This window comes from Rutilus rutilus (assembly GCF_951802725.1).
Source record: "Rutilus rutilus genome assembly, chromosome: 2".
Classification (NCBI taxonomy): Eukaryota; Metazoa; Chordata; class Actinopteri; order Cypriniformes; family Leuciscidae; genus Rutilus; species Rutilus rutilus.
This window is the reverse complement of record NC_140210.1, coordinates 39,209,963-39,225,843: the sequence shown is the minus strand read 5'-3', so window position 1 is coordinate 39,225,843 and position 15,881 is coordinate 39,209,963. Positions and strand designations below refer to the sequence as shown.

At 37.6% G+C, this 15,881-nt stretch overlaps 1 protein-coding gene across 1 annotated transcript in view; it reads right to left on the bottom strand.

Moving 5' to 3' along the window:
• Window positions 1–815: 815 nt before the first annotated feature.
• The window catches only part of cfap58 (cilia and flagella associated protein 58), a 151,844-nt gene continuing 136,778 nt past the window's right edge, over window positions 816–15,881 (bottom strand). The window contains exon 18 of the mRNA XM_084402206.1: window positions 816–1,105. Coding sequence (XP_084258332.1) covers window positions 964–1,105 — 142 coding nt within the window. The 3' untranslated portion in view covers window positions 816–963. The remainder of the gene's footprint in view (window positions 1,106–15,881) is intronic.

Below are 15,881 nucleotides of genomic sequence, written 5' to 3'. Positions count from 1 at the left end.
GGTGAAAGCAAAGTTTCTCAGGGGAAATGCAAAACATTTGCGAGAGAATGCAAAAACATTGACATATGATTTTTCTTCCCATCTCATATTTATCACTATGTCCCTTTAGGAGCTCCGTAGTATACCCAATATTTGTGTGTGCTATGTATTTTTCTACCTATTAGAGAACATCCTATCATTTGCTTAGCAACATGCTAATGACACACTAATGAAACCAATAAAAATAGTTCTTAATTTTAGTTCTAAAATGATAAATTCTTATTTAGAATATGAATAGAATATGTGTGCTTGGTGTATTTTTATGCTTATTAGAACACATCATTAGCTCACCAACATGCAAATCTGTGCACATTATGTGAGGAAGTGAAAAATACTATTTATATGATGCAAAGAGCTGAGCGCTCCAAATCAGTTACTGAGGTTTCGTTTCAGACAGAATGCTGCTCATGTAGGAAGTTGACAGTGAGCTCACTGCACTAGGCTTTGGAATAGAGCCAATGTGGTTTTATGTCAGAAATGGCTTAGAAGCAATTACAGTGTATTGGCTCATAGAACCACCAGAATAAAATGCATTGCACATACGCACAAATCCACAAAAAAATCCCACAATCCAAAAAAACTAAAACAAAAACGTAACAGAGTGTTGAGGATGGTGACAAGTGCACAGTGTCATATATTACACAGCAGTCAACAGCAGACTAGAAAACAAGAGTGCACTACATCTGAGAGCGACAGAGGACTAGAGAAGCAAATAGAGATTGCGTTTGTGTGTGGATTTGTGCGAGTGTTTAGTGCAGAAAGAAACAGAAGATTTTCAGTGAAAATAACAGACTTTATTTTATTCCAGAAGGCAAACTGACTTTAGTGCATTGCTGACTGACAGACCTGAATAAATACAAGAATATACGGTCTATCAGGAGGCGATGATGAGTGAAGAGGGTCCTCGGAGGATTCGGGTGGGCATCAGGACTGCTGTTCCAGGGCTTGAAGTGTCATCCTGTTGTGCTGCTTAAAACTGAAGCCCCCTCCAGTGAATCTGGGGCCGTCCGGACGCTGAGGCTGAATCACAGGCTGTCCTGCCGCCGAGAGATTTCGCTCCTTCTCCCTGCAGAGATGACAGAGAGCAAGACGCACGGTTAGGGGTCGTACACAGGAAGTGTTCTTGAGTTCTGTCAGGAATTTGTCCATTCACACATGCATCAGATTTTGTAGCTACTTTGCGTGTTCGTTTTTATCAGCACCTAGCTCAGTTAGGGTCACATTTTAACACTGCTATCTTGAAAAATGTATTTTGAAAAATGATATACATTTAGATAAATGAGAAAATAAATACATCATTTTGATTGTGTGCGTCAAGCCCCAAAATGAGTTTCTGTGAATTGCTTTGGATAAAACTATCTATTTAACAGCTGGCTAGTTTTATTTTTCATACTTTTAAATCTGAACATAATATTTAATCTTTTTTATTCATTTTAAATTTTCTTCTGCTCACCAAGGCTGCTTTTATTTGATCAAATATACACTCACCTAAAGGATTATTAGGAACACCTGTTCAATTTCTCATTAATGCAATTATCTAATCAACCAATCACATGGCAGTTGCTTCAATGCATTTAGGGGTGTGGTCCTGGTCAAGACAATCTCCTGAACTCCAAACTGAATGTCAGAATGGGAAAGAAAGGTGATTTAAGCAATTTTGAGCGTGGCATGGTTGTTGGTGCCAGACGGGCTGGTCTGAGTATTTCACAATCTGCTCAGTTACTGGGATTTTCACACACAACCATTTCTAGGGTTTACAAAGAATGGTGTGAAAAGGGAAAAACATCCAGTATGCGGCAGTCCTGTGGGCGAAAATGCCTTGTTGATGCTAGAGGTCAGAGGAGAATGGGCCGACTGATTCAAGCTGATAGCAGAGCAACTTTGACTGAAATAACCACTCGTTACAACCGAGGTATGCAGCAAAGCATTTGTGAAGCCACAACACGCACAACCTTGAGGCGGATGGGCTACAACAGCAGAAGACCCCACCGGGTACCACTCATCTCCACTACAAATAGGAAAAAGAGGCTACAATTTGCACGAGCTCACCAAAATTGGACAGTTGAAGACTGGAAAAATGTTGCCTGGTCTGATGAGTCTCGATTTCTGTTGAGACATTCAGATGGTAGAGTCAGAATTTGGCGTAAACAGAATGAGAACATGGATCCATCATGCCTTGTTACCACTGTGCAGGCTGGTGGTGGTGGTGTAATGGTGTGGGGGATGTTTTCTTGGCACACTTTAGGCCCCTTAGTGGCAATTGGGCATCGTTTAAATGCCACGGCCTACCTGAGCATTGTTTCTGACCATGTCCATCCCTTTATGACCACCATGTACCCATCCTCTGATGGCTACTTCCAGCAGGATAATGCACCATGTCACAAAGCTCGAATCATTTCAAATTGGTTTCTTGAACATGACAATGAGTTCACTGTACTAAAATGGCCCCCACAGTCACCAGATCTCAACCCAATAGAGCATCTTTGGGATGTGGTGGAACGGGAGCTTCGTGCCCTGGATGTGCATCCCACAAATCTCCATCAACTGCAAGATGCTATCCTATCAATATGGGCCAACATTTCTAAAGAATGCTTTCAGCACCTTGTTGAATCAATGCCACGTAGAATTAAGGCAGTTCTGAAGGCGAAAGGGGGTCAAACACAGTATTAGTATGGTGTTCCTAATAATCCTTTAGGTGAGTGTACAGTATGCAGTAATATTGTAAAATATCATTACAATTTAAAATAAATGTTTATTTTAAAATGTAATTTATTCCTGATCAAATCTGAATTTTCAGCATCATTACTCCAGTCTTCAGTGTCACATGATCCTTCAGAAATCATTCTTATCCTGATTTGCTGCTCAAGAAACATTTCTTATTATTATCAGTGTTGAAAACAGTTTTTGATGCTTAATATTTTTGTGGATTCTTTGATGAACAGACAATTCAAAAGAAGATTATCTATTTGAAATTTAAATCTTTCATTATCAACATTATAAAAGGCTTTACTGTGATGTTTAATCAATTTAATGCATTCTTGCTCAATAAAAGTAATAATTCCTAAAGTATATATAAAAGTCAAAATAAAATAAATTAGAAAATTTAATTAAATAATAAATAAAAACAGAAAAACATACAGTACATAAAGTTGCCTTAAAAGGACTGCTTAATGTGAAAATATATGCAAAAAAAAAAAAAACTTTAAGTTTAAAAAGGCATCAAATTAAAAATAGTTCAACACTTAGCCTATACAGTGCTGTTTGCATATCAATCATGAATGAACCAAACAAAAGAAGTCAGCCGTGGAACAAGTCTCTTGAGTGTAACAGGCGTTTACAGAAGCTCCTGTAACATTAATGTCTTAATTATGGATAACTAGTGACAAGTTGTTAAAACATGTCTTGAGACCTTGAGACGTTCCACTCCGTCTAACTGCAGTTAAACGCAAGAAAGCATCCTGAGTGTACGACCCCTTAAAGTGCAGAAAGATGCACGGCTGGTTTTTGTATTATAAAAATGCGCAGATAAACATCCACTGAGAGGTGAAGTAGCACACATCTAAACAAATCACAAATATATCAAGCGACGCACGCAAACTCGCATTTAGGTACACTTTCTCTGTCCTTTTCTCGCTTACGCTCCTGTCTAACACCTACACACAAAATCTTCCATTTCCCAGAAGAAAACATCTGGTACTATCCAGCTCGCTTTCAACTGTGCTCCAGTGATCAAGGATCTCTCGTTCAAAACACTATTATTCCAGAACCTCTCAAACACACACACACACACACACACACACACACACCGCTCACTTACATTGTTTGTCCAATACCAAATGCCATCAATTATATTCACTGACTGTGTAATGCAATTTCACAGAGGGGCCGATGAAATAATTTGGCGACAAGCCTTAAACACGAGCAAACACACAGCTCGTCCAACATTTGGAAAACAAAAATGTTGCGAGTAAGATGAAATACGTTGATTCTTGGATGTGGCTCTCGACATCTGTGAACGAGCTTTGACTGAAACTCTCTGTGTTTGACAAGTAGTGTCATTGTCATCTGGAACAAACGGCTTCTGACAATCCGAGGATCGACATGACGATTAACAACCCAGATCCTCGACCAGTAGAAGGGAAGGGATTTGCTCTGCGAAGTCATTATGAATTAGGAAATGACAGGTTTTATTCCTTTTACCTGGGATGAATTGCCATATATAAAACTATCCCTTTAAATGGTGTCTAATAGCAGTTCGTCGCTGGTTTTTATCCTGCTGAAACCCTGCTTTTATCGATGGCCTTCATCTTTTACATCACAAGCAGACTTGTTGACAGACGCTTGCGCTCACAGGTCTTCCTCGGTGTCAGAGCTGCACACTGACTCAACAGTATTTCCAGCTCTGAATGCGGCGCACTTGAACTAGTTGCTGATATCAGAGAGTCACAGCTGTGCAGCAGGTTAACCGTACATGTCCACTGGTGCGGAGTCGAGCGTGCCTTTCCAATGCATTCTCTATTGGGGCTGACTCACGCAGGGGATTATGGGATAGACAGCGGGGAATGGGGGTGAGGATGTTAAAAAGTCGAGAAATGCTAGATGGTGGGTGTCAGCCAATTGCTGTGAGAGGAAGGCTGTGGATTCTGTCATAAGCATTTCAAAAATCTGTCTGGGGCTACATTAATCCGGATAGATAGAGTTTTCGTTTCAAAACGCTCTCCTTCCACACTAGCATTTTCAAGAGTTTTCCAAAAGTTTCTCATCCACACGCTAAATTCACCTTACAGTGTATGCGTAAACCCCAAGCGGCAACCTTCCGGTCTCTATCTTAAAGGAGAACTCCGGTCAATTTTAACATTGAGCTCATTTTTTTGTACATTTGGAGTGCTGTCAGTACAGAGAACAACGACAAAAATCGGGGTTGCCTACACCGTGTTATCCTCGTTTTAAAATTTGCACCCTGTTGACTTCAATGATTCCTTCTGAGTGAACGCGGGTGAATCTGACTGCAGTAGATGTGAAAGATATGAATAAAAATGATGTTTATTCAGCCAGCGCAAATACCTGTAATTACATCCTGTTTTCGGTCGAAGTCCACAGTAGCCGATTGTCGAGTTCACGCGCGTGATCCATAGTTACTAAACATATGCGCGTGAACTCGACAATCGGCTACTTTGGACTTCGACCGAAAACAGGATGTAAACACAGGTATGAGCGCTGGCTGAATAAACATAATTTTTTATATATTTCTTTCACATCTACTGCAGTCAGATTAACCCGCGTTCACCCCGAAGGAAACAGCACTTTTAAGTTTGACCGTATTTTCGTTTTCGGTCAAATTGCCTTGTGAATGGGAGTGAATGGGGCACTTCTATGATAGCATCAAAAATCGCTATTTTTAAAACACTAAGAAGGCTCGACACAACATGAAACTTTGCTCAAAGTACCACCAGGGGCTCTACACATGAACTCAAGCATTGACAACATTGTTTGTGTACGCCGGGATTTTGTCAGTCAAAAATAGTAGATCTCCGAATGCGAATGAACGGACTCTGAATTTTAGTATTGTTTCTTATACGAGGATCCTTTTTCAAATACAAGGTCAAAATTGATTTTCACTAACGACAAAACAACAAATTATCCGTGAATTTATATGGAACTAAGCTTTAGGAGCTTTCCATCTTTACTCCCCTCCCTGTTACGTTGCATTCGGAGATCGACTATTTTTGACTGTCAAAATGCCGGCGGACAGCTGCAGTGAGTTGTTCAAAATCTTTCTTTTTAGTAAACTCTGTGTACACAAACAATGTTCTCAATGCTTGAGTTCATGTGTAGAGCCCCTGGTGATACTTCGAGCAAAGTTTCATGTTGTGTCGAGCCTTCTTCGTGTTTTAAAAATAGCGATTTTTGATGCTATCATAGTAGTGCCCCAGCACTCCCATTCAAAAGGCAATTTGACCGAAACCGAAAATACGGTCAAACTTAAAAGTGGCGTCTCCATTCTAATTATGCTTTTAAATGAAAGTTTGCGTCGGGTAGATTAACAAAAAGACCCTAGGTTGCATTTTGGCAAGAGTTACCCTTTAACCAACATGGAAGTGACTTAAAGTGCAATTCATCGACTGGCCGCTAGAGACAGGTTCCCAAAAGAGAGTCAATCCCATAGACGCCCCATGTTAATATGCCCAACTTTACAGCAGAAAAAAAATGTGTTTACAGCCTGGTGCAAAAAGTGGTTTTGATCTATATAGCTAATTTTGCCCTTCATGACAACTGTGAGGGGAATTTTTTTTAGAACTCATCCGTTTAAATTATATGAAGCCTTAAAGTTCTGCATAATTAATGGCGTGACCACTTGAGTGACAGGTGGATATCCACTGCTATCACTACTAGCCGTTTGTCTGCTGTCTGTTATCCGTCACGTCACCTCAGCTAATCCCGCCTCTTTGACCATTTTCGGTTATCTGGGAGTGACGCTCTGCCAAGGTGGCGACGGCCGGCTCTGTCCACTTAACACAAAAATGCTCTTCAGAAACCTACGGGTGACGTCACGGACACTACATCCATATTTTTTTACAGTCTATGGTAAACCCTCATAAAAGTTCACTGAGATGATACATTCAGAACAAGACATACTCAAGTTATCACGCAATTCTTTTGGCAGGATCATTTTATTCAGCAAAATATTTCACCATTCACTGATTCGTCCAGGTCGCACTTACTCACCATCATATGTTTGGTCTAAAACGAGAGGTGCACGAGAGGTGCGCCATGAGAGCTGTCCTGCTCTCATGTTTTGCAGCAGGACAGCAAATGCGAGTGAATTTTTTGTCATCTTTGCAGGACTGTGATATGAGGAGTGTGCAAAGTAACATATTTTAGCAACTGTGTGAAAGTGAATAGCACATAAGCACAATACCGGTATAAACATGAATATCTATGGATTCAATATGCATCACATGACTAAACTTACATCGCTTTCAAAAAACTCTGTTTTTACAGTCCACACTACAACGTGAAAACTGCCTTGTATCCATGTATCCACTTTGGAGAGCGTTTTCAAAAAGCTTCGTTTTTGTTGCTAAAAATCAGTGTGGACCAAAACGGAGAGAAAAATATGCGTTTTCAAACGAAAGCGAATTAGTGTGGACAAGGCCCTGGGGTTTCTAAAGAGTTGAACGCTTAAATCGTATCGTAACATAATATTACACTACCTTTCAAAAGTTTGGGCTCGGTACGCTTTTTTAGTAACACAAGTTTCTGTTTGTTAACATTAAAAAATACTTCTAAAGCATGTATTAATCATGGTTAATATTAATCTCAGCAAAGATTTTGTGTTGATGTTGAATGTTTTTGAAAGGGAAATTTGTGGATGAAGAACATTTTCAACAGTCAGTTTTCAGTGTCACTTGATCATTCAGAAATCATTCCAATATGCTGATTTGCTGCTCAAGAAACATTTCAGATTATTATCAGTTGAAAACAGTTGTGCTGCATAATATTTGTGTGTAAACTGTCACTTTTTTCAGGATTCTTTGATAAACACAAAGTTCCAGAGAACAGCATGGACAGCACAGAGAACGGTACTGTATTAGATTTCAAATGCAGTTTCACTGTGGCTATAGGTTAAAAAAAAATAAAATAAATAATAATAATAATAATATATATACAGTACCAGTCAAAAGTTTGGAAACATTACTATTTTTACTGTTTTTGAAAGAAGTCTCTTATGCTCATCAAGCCTGTAAAAAAACAAAAACAAAACAAAACCAGTAATATTATGAAATATTATTACAATTTAAAATAATGGTTCTCTTTTTTAATATACTTTAAAATGTAATTTATTTTTGTGATGCAAAGCTGAATTTTCATCAGCAAGTACTCCAGTCTTTGGTGTCTTATGATCCTTCAGAAATCATTCTAATATGCTGATTTATGATCAATGTTGGAAACAGTTGTGCTGCTTAATATTTTTTTTATAACCTGAGATACTTTTTTCAGGATTATTTGATGAATAAAAAGTTTAAAAGAACTGTATTTATTTAGAATAGAAATCTTTTGTAACAATATACACTACCGTTCAAAAGTTTGGGAACAATAACTTTTTTTTTTAAAGAAATTAGTACTTTAATTCAACAAGGATGCGTTAAATTGATAAAAGGTGATGGTAACGATTTATATTGTTAGAAATGTTTTTATTTTGAATAAATGCTGTTTTTATGAATAAATGCTGTTAACGTTTTACTCATCAATGAATCCTGAAAAAAGTATTCCAAAAAAATATATTAAACAGCACAACTGTTTCCATCATTGATAATAACTGAGTATCAAATCATCATATTAGAATGATTTCTGAAGGATCATAAGACACCAAAGACTGGAGTACTTGCTGATGAAAATTCAGCTTTGCATCACAAAAATAAATTACATTTTAAAGTATATTAAAAAAGAGAACCATTATTTTAAATTGTAATAATATTTCATAATGTTACTGGTTTTTTTTTTTTTTTTTTTTTTTAACTGCAGGCTTGATGAGCATAAGAGACTTCTTTCAAAAACATTAAAAATAGTAATGTTTCCAAACTTTTGACTGGTACTGTATATATATATATATATATATATATATATATATATATATATATATATATATATATATATATATATATATATATATATATATATATATATATATATATTATTATTATTATTATTTACCAAGATCAAAATTTTGAAATTAAATCAAGATTTGGGTGGGAACCTTAAAATCAAGGGGTGATTAGTGATCCTTATTGCCAAAAAAGCATAATGATTATTTGTGTTTTCTAATAGTACATACAAAGATAAGCTAATACATTTTTTAAATCTTTAAGATATTCAATGAATAAGCACATACAGTATAAACCCATGAAAAAAAAAAAAAAAAATCTCATTTTTAAGTGTACAACAAGTGTGGTAAATTGGTCTACAGCATACAAAAAATTGAAAAGGACTGTCAATATTTTTGTCTGTTTTGAATAAAACACTGCTTTGAATCATTACGGCCCAATTTAACACCTGTTTATTTGTTTCTCTGGGGAAAAACAAGGTGTACCGCAGTGTTCCCGCTCTCCCATGGTCTTTAATTATACGATGGCCCTCCATCACGTTAATCTCATCTATTGTTTATTAAACGTATGATTCATTAATTGCCGGAAATAAATCAATCAGCATGTTTAGCAGAGCTGCAATAATAGCCAATGAAAGTTTAAAAATCAGTGAGTTAGGAATCAGGACATGAACATATTATATGGAATTATGCAGAAAGCAGTTACATTACGTGCAGAGTTTATTCAATACGTCCCCATGCCGGCAGGAATAATAAAGTGGAAGATATGATTATTTGCCTGTCTTTCAAATCAGTCAGCTCACTCCATCTGGCTGATTATACGTCCCCTCTACCACAGTAATTCAATTATGATCTATAGTTCCACGTAGGCAGGCGGAAAGAGAGAAACAGAGAATAAAGTAAAGAGAAGGAGGGAGGGAAGAATGGCCGCTCTAGAGATTATAAATCAATAACAGATGGTGATTTGTGTGTGTGGTTGGAATGTGAAGGTTTTAAATCTTAAGGAGTACAGCAGTGAATATTCCCCTCACACTTTTTACATTTCTTTTCATCAGCAGAATGATATCTTCCACCAAACACTTTTCTTTCTCCATACAGCTCAACCTGTGCATGTCCTTTCACTCAAAATATTCTGTTAAATATTTAAAGACTATGAAAAGATGGGAGCTCTTATATTGTTGGCGTATATTATTATCTTTTCACACCTAGATAGATAATGGATTCATTAAACAAAATTTCTAAAATAGCTCTCAAAAATGTTCTGCTGCAGAAAAAAAAAAACATGAAATATATCTAGGAATGTGCATTCTGGTAATTTTGAGTCGTCTACAGATAAATCAACAGAGCTTGTGTAGTTGGGATGGATTGGGTTCCATTTGTGCAATGTATTTAACATGTATTCCAAAAATAATAATTTTCAATAAAATGACCTAATAATTAATTTAAAAACCGCACCCCATCCCACCAACCATTTTTTTGGTAGCATCCCTTTTTTTACGAAAGCATGTCAAGTTAGAAATAGTTGAGAACTCTACTATAAGTGTCATGATTCCCTATGTCGCTGATTTTAAGGACTCTTATTTTGATGTTCTTTTGTCTTGTTTTGCCTGTGTTCAGTTCCTGTTTCTTGTGTTTCCATTGCTGTCTTGTTAGTTGCCATAGTTATTCATGCTTCATTGATTAGTGTTTCACCTGTTACTCTTCATCTTATGTATTTAAACCCTCAGTCGTGTTCAGTTCTTGGTCTTGTGTGTAAGTTTTATGCTGGTGTTTTATGTATGTTTCCTAGTGTTAACATTTTACTTATACATTATTCAAATCAAAAGTTGTATCTGTTAATAATGAATGTAATATTTAACAGACCTGAGCTAACATGAACTAAAAATTAACTGTTGTATTTTTTATTAAAGTCTCCTGTGGTGTAAATCAAGCTTTTAATGTTGTTTATGTGTCTATGTGGTGTTTTAATGTGCTTTAAGACAAACCATGTGCAAATTCATAAGTCAAAACCATTGCTGAGTATTTTCTCCTTAAAACTGCATTGAACCAAAGACAGTCTCAAAAACTCGGTTTGAAATCGCTGGTGTTTCTGACGTCACAAACTACCTTGTAACCAATCACGTCAATGTGTGATCGTCACCGAGTGGATCTCTGAGCTGGGGCACGTTCAAGTTCAAAACGGTGCGCAACGTTTTGCTACGGTTTCCGGGTTGAACGTCATGTTTCCTGGAAACGGCGTGCACCGGGGTTTGGGATACGTTTTCTCTTGTTTGGTGGGTGTGTCAGAACTGCAGTCCAATCAGCAGAAACATGTATATAAAGCACGCGGTATTAAAGTGAACTCGCACAATGGGTTCAAGGAAAGTAATTTACAAATGTGTTCGATGCAGCTCGGTATACGCAACAACTGAGGATATTAGAAGACATGTTTGTTGTAGTTTTATTGTAAAAATATAGGATATCAACATGATGTAGTTGTTTATATTTTTAGCTTCATTGCAAGTGTATGACATTTGGTATAGAAATAAACAATGGTAATTAAGTGCTTTTCCTAAAAATGAGAAAGAAAATACAGGGTATTAAAACAGTATGAACTACAAATAAAGTCAGTATGTGAGGCTAAATAGATGTGTTTTAGTCTGAATTAGGTAAGATGTGTGCTTCCATTTCAGTTTCCACAAATCCCTTCACTCGATTGGGATGTTCTCTTTTGTTCTGGGCGGCAAGTGCAGTAACTGTAACATCGGGCATATTTTGTAGTATTAAACACATATTTATACCGACTTCATCAGGCTCCGAAAATTCTTCACAAAGAACACAAAGAATGGCCTTCTCAGCTGCCATAGTTGCAACTCTTGCGTCATCAGAACAGTTTGTTCAACGCATCACCGTTTCTGTTTAAAAAACGTTGTGCAACGTTTTGTCGGGGCTGAACGCAGCCCTGGTGTGAGTGGAGGTGGAGCTAATTTGCATATTCATAGAACAGCGTATACTAAATGAGGCAAGGGTGTAGACTTACATTCAAGCTTTTTTTTTCCAAGGAAAAAACTTAAATATGTAATTTTGGTGATCAAAGATGAGTTTTAAGGGATAAAATGATTGACTAGGGGGACTTTCACTAACGTAAATATTTTAAATATATTGTAAAAAATGCATTGGTCACTGTTTTTGTTAGTTATTTCATTAACTACAATTAACTAATAAGACCTTTAGTGTTACCAAATAGTTTAAACAATAGCAATCAGTCTCAAGGTACCACCACACAATTCCATTCGGTGCTGCTAGTAGCAAAGGAATTATAGCATATTTAATCACAATCCTGTGTGCTTTTCTAATAACATCGTTGACCTTGCTGGTTCCGTTACCATCACGAAATTCTACAAACCTCCTTGCAAAACTCATAACAAAGAAGCAACCACTCCTGTATCAAGGACGTGTCTGATCCAGCTGTATGAGGTCAGAACAAGACCTCTCATACCGGAGAGCAATTACACGGCTCTCCACGTAGCAGAGGGCTTCAATCCAGCAGACATCGCAACGTGCGCCTACTTCAGGAGAGACGTTTTCATATATACTATGGTTTTTCCACTTCCAGAGGTCTACAGCCTTCACAGTTTAATGTAGTATTGAGAGTGTTCATGGTTTGCGTGAGCAATCTAACCTTGCTCATGTTTCAGGATTGAATCATTTTCTGGCATTTTAATCAAGTTTGCAACAATCCAACTTATTATTTTTCCTTCTCAACTAATTTCATGTCTTTGTGTGTGTCAATGTAAGCAAATCTCCCTTTGCAAATAAAAAATTTGAAACTGATCCCACTTTAAATGAACTTCACAGAGACGTCAAACAGATCTCTAAAGTCCAGGCAAACAGCCAAACAAATGATTCCTCTTTGAACATCATTGGGAACGTTTCCATCTACTATCAACTGAATACTAATGTAATCAATGTCAATGTCAGATAGACATTGAAAGCTGCAGTCTGTGGAAGGCAATTTCTCCACAGTGCTCAACAGAGGATCATTTGCATTATGTTTTGGCACAAAAACACAGACTTAACTGGAGGTTGTTCTAGACAGACAAAAAAACATCTCACCATCTTTCACTTAATCTCACTCAGCTTCTTTTTTTTTTTTACATCTCTCCCATGAGACCATGATCTTTATTGTAATGGCCTAAAAGTGGCTACAGTCACATCCATGACTCAGCGAATCGCTAGAGCAAGGTTTAAGTAAACTACTCCTTAACCACAAGACTTGGCTAAATACCAAGGTTCCTTCCCTAATTAAAGTGCAAGATGCTGCTTTTCAATCTAGAGACAGTATAGAGACTGTATGGTTAGATACAGTATGACTCATATTAATGTCATAAGAGGACAGATTCCCCCAGCTGAGACTGGTTCCTCTCAAGGTTTTTCCATCCATTACCTAAACGGATGACATTCGCCACAGTCACTGGAGACTTTAAGACATGGTTTGCTGCTTTCAAACTACATATATTGTGAAAATGTGCTATACAAATACACATAAATTGACCTGACCTTAATGCTAGTCGAAAAATAAAGACCCAATCCTGCCATCCCAAATGAATATAAAACTTTCAGGAAATAGGACTTAAAGGAAAACTTCAGAATAAGAAATCAGGACTTATTTAGATACTTCCAGTTAAGGGATTACTACAACAAAAAAAGGAAAGTTAGAGTAAATGATATCCATCCCCTTTCTAAAATGACGATGGATGCCTATGAGCATACACTACCCAGAATAATTTATTTTTTGTATGAAGTGTTGATGTGTAGCGGCCCCTCGTCTACATTATATATAAAATTGAAATGGTATAAAGAACTAAAGATTGAAATACCAGAAACGGATTGGTATGACTTGTGGTCAATACACCAAACTACTACCAGTTCACAAATATGGAGGGAGTTTTGCTGGAAGTGCCTTATCCGCTTCTTTATAACACCTAAGATCAGAAACAAACAAGTCTCCGGACAACAAGCTTGCTGGAGGCAGTGTGGACAGTTAGAAGCGGATCACACACATATTTTTTGGAGCTGTGAGAAAATTCAGTCTTTTTGGGACACATGATGTGCAGGTAGTTATGTCGGAAGTGTTTGGATTTAAAATACCTAGAACCTCTATGAAATTAACTCTGTTTGCATCATTGAATAATTTTCCTGTTATCACTGTAAAGCTGCATTGAAACAATCTGTATGGTATAACGCGCTATATAAGTAAAGATGACTTGACTTGACTTTTCTTTCTGATAGTGATGTATATCCCAGTATAACAGCTTCTTAAATGAGGTTCATTGTTCATGGGGCATTATCGTTTCGATTAAAGATTACGAGAGCACACGCATTATATTGATGCACGGATAAATTATTTAAATAATATACACGGCAACATAAAAAGAAGCAAGAAGTGTAATTTTTTCATGGTAACTAAGTTGTGTGTTTTAAAGCAACAACATGGAACTTTTCCTCTGCGGTCGCCCTACAGGTTGGAAGCGGAATTGTCCATTACCGCTGTCGTAAAATGATTTACGGTTACTGTCAACGCATTCTCATCCACAAATCATCACTTTCAAAAATTCTTCAATATCCGACGCACAAAGCACCCTTAGCGTCAATATGAGACGCTTCGGTTATGGGTAGGTTTAGGTCTGTGGTAGGGTTATGCGTCTCATATGGACGCTAAAGGGTGCTTTGTGCGTCGGATATTGAAGAAATTTTGAAAGTGTCAGTATATGACGACTTGGGATGAGAACGGGCTGTTACTGTATATGAAGCATGCAGGTTTTTTTTCATATGGGCAATGATAATATTATTAATCTTCCTCCTTTCATAATTTATACATGTTTAGTAGACTAAACATTTTAACTCAAACATTTGCGATTTGCATGTCGATTGCAATGCTCAAATCTGAACGAGAATGATAGCGATAGCATCCTAACCATCTAAAACTAGCATGTTAGTGTTTACTAGCTACCAGATTGATAATTCGCTCATCTACTAACGTTAGCTGATTCATGAAGATAAATGGAGGACCAGATAGTTTCCGTAACGTAGCCAGGCAGACAACAGATTAGAAAAACTAAAGATAGTATGCAAGCAATTTACTTACTAGTTCAACAGCATGACGGCCAAGTCAGCATCGGTCTGACGATAAGCTCACGCCAGCGAGCAAACGCTCGACCAATATTGATCCTCATCCTGCCTTTCAGTTTATCAATCTCCCTTTTCCTCTTCCGACTCTACTCCGACAAAACCTTGGACTTCTTACGTTTCGCTGCTGCTTCAGCCATGACGAAAACACACGCACGAAAACAAACGCGCTGGTTGGCCTGTCACGGCCGAATTTGAGGAAGTGATTGGCGAAGTGACGTATGCCGTAAAGCAGTCGAATTTTGTAGTTCTTTTTGAGCTCTGGTTACTACCCGCACCCCGAAGTTACATAGTGCCAGTAAAAGCGATACAGACCCCGTCAGGCTCTGGCAGACGTGTCATTCAACCTATTGTAAGTCGAAGTACCATCACAAGGGTCTTGGAAATATATTATGAAGGTTGAAAAACTACATGTTGTTACTTTAATTTTAGTTTTATTTCTGCTTTTTGACACAATAATCGTACCAAGCATAACTCTAATACATCTCACTAAATGATGTTTTATTAGCAAAGTTCGGGAGGAGCACGTTCAGATAATTAACACAAGTGGAGAGCACTCAGCAATCAATGGTAAGAGGTATATATACACTCAGCAGTCTCACCTCAATCCATTGACAGTTTAGCAGCATCCCCCCACCACCCCTTCTCCACGCTTCTAGTCCTAAACACTTACATACGGGGGGAGTACTCTGGGTTCGGGCCGAGCTCCGAGCTCGGAGCCCTCCCCCCGGACAGCACGCCAAATACGCATTAAACTTTACCCCCTCAAATTGTATGCAAGTGTGAACTTGTGAACGCATGAATGATGGTTAAACAAAGAAGTTAAGTATATCATCGCTGCAAGGCAGAAACCTTTTTAGGAATTTGAAAGCATTGTCGAAGTTGATATTGTGGCTTTATATGTGGTCAGACACTTGCATTTATCATTATATTATTAACATTTTACCAAAATCAAGCTCAAATGGAGTGACAAGGTTTTTGACCAGCGAATATCTGAGAATTTTGGGCATTACGTTTCCATCAACTTGAAGATAATAGTTTACTGTAGCTATGTGGGCGCTCAGTTTTT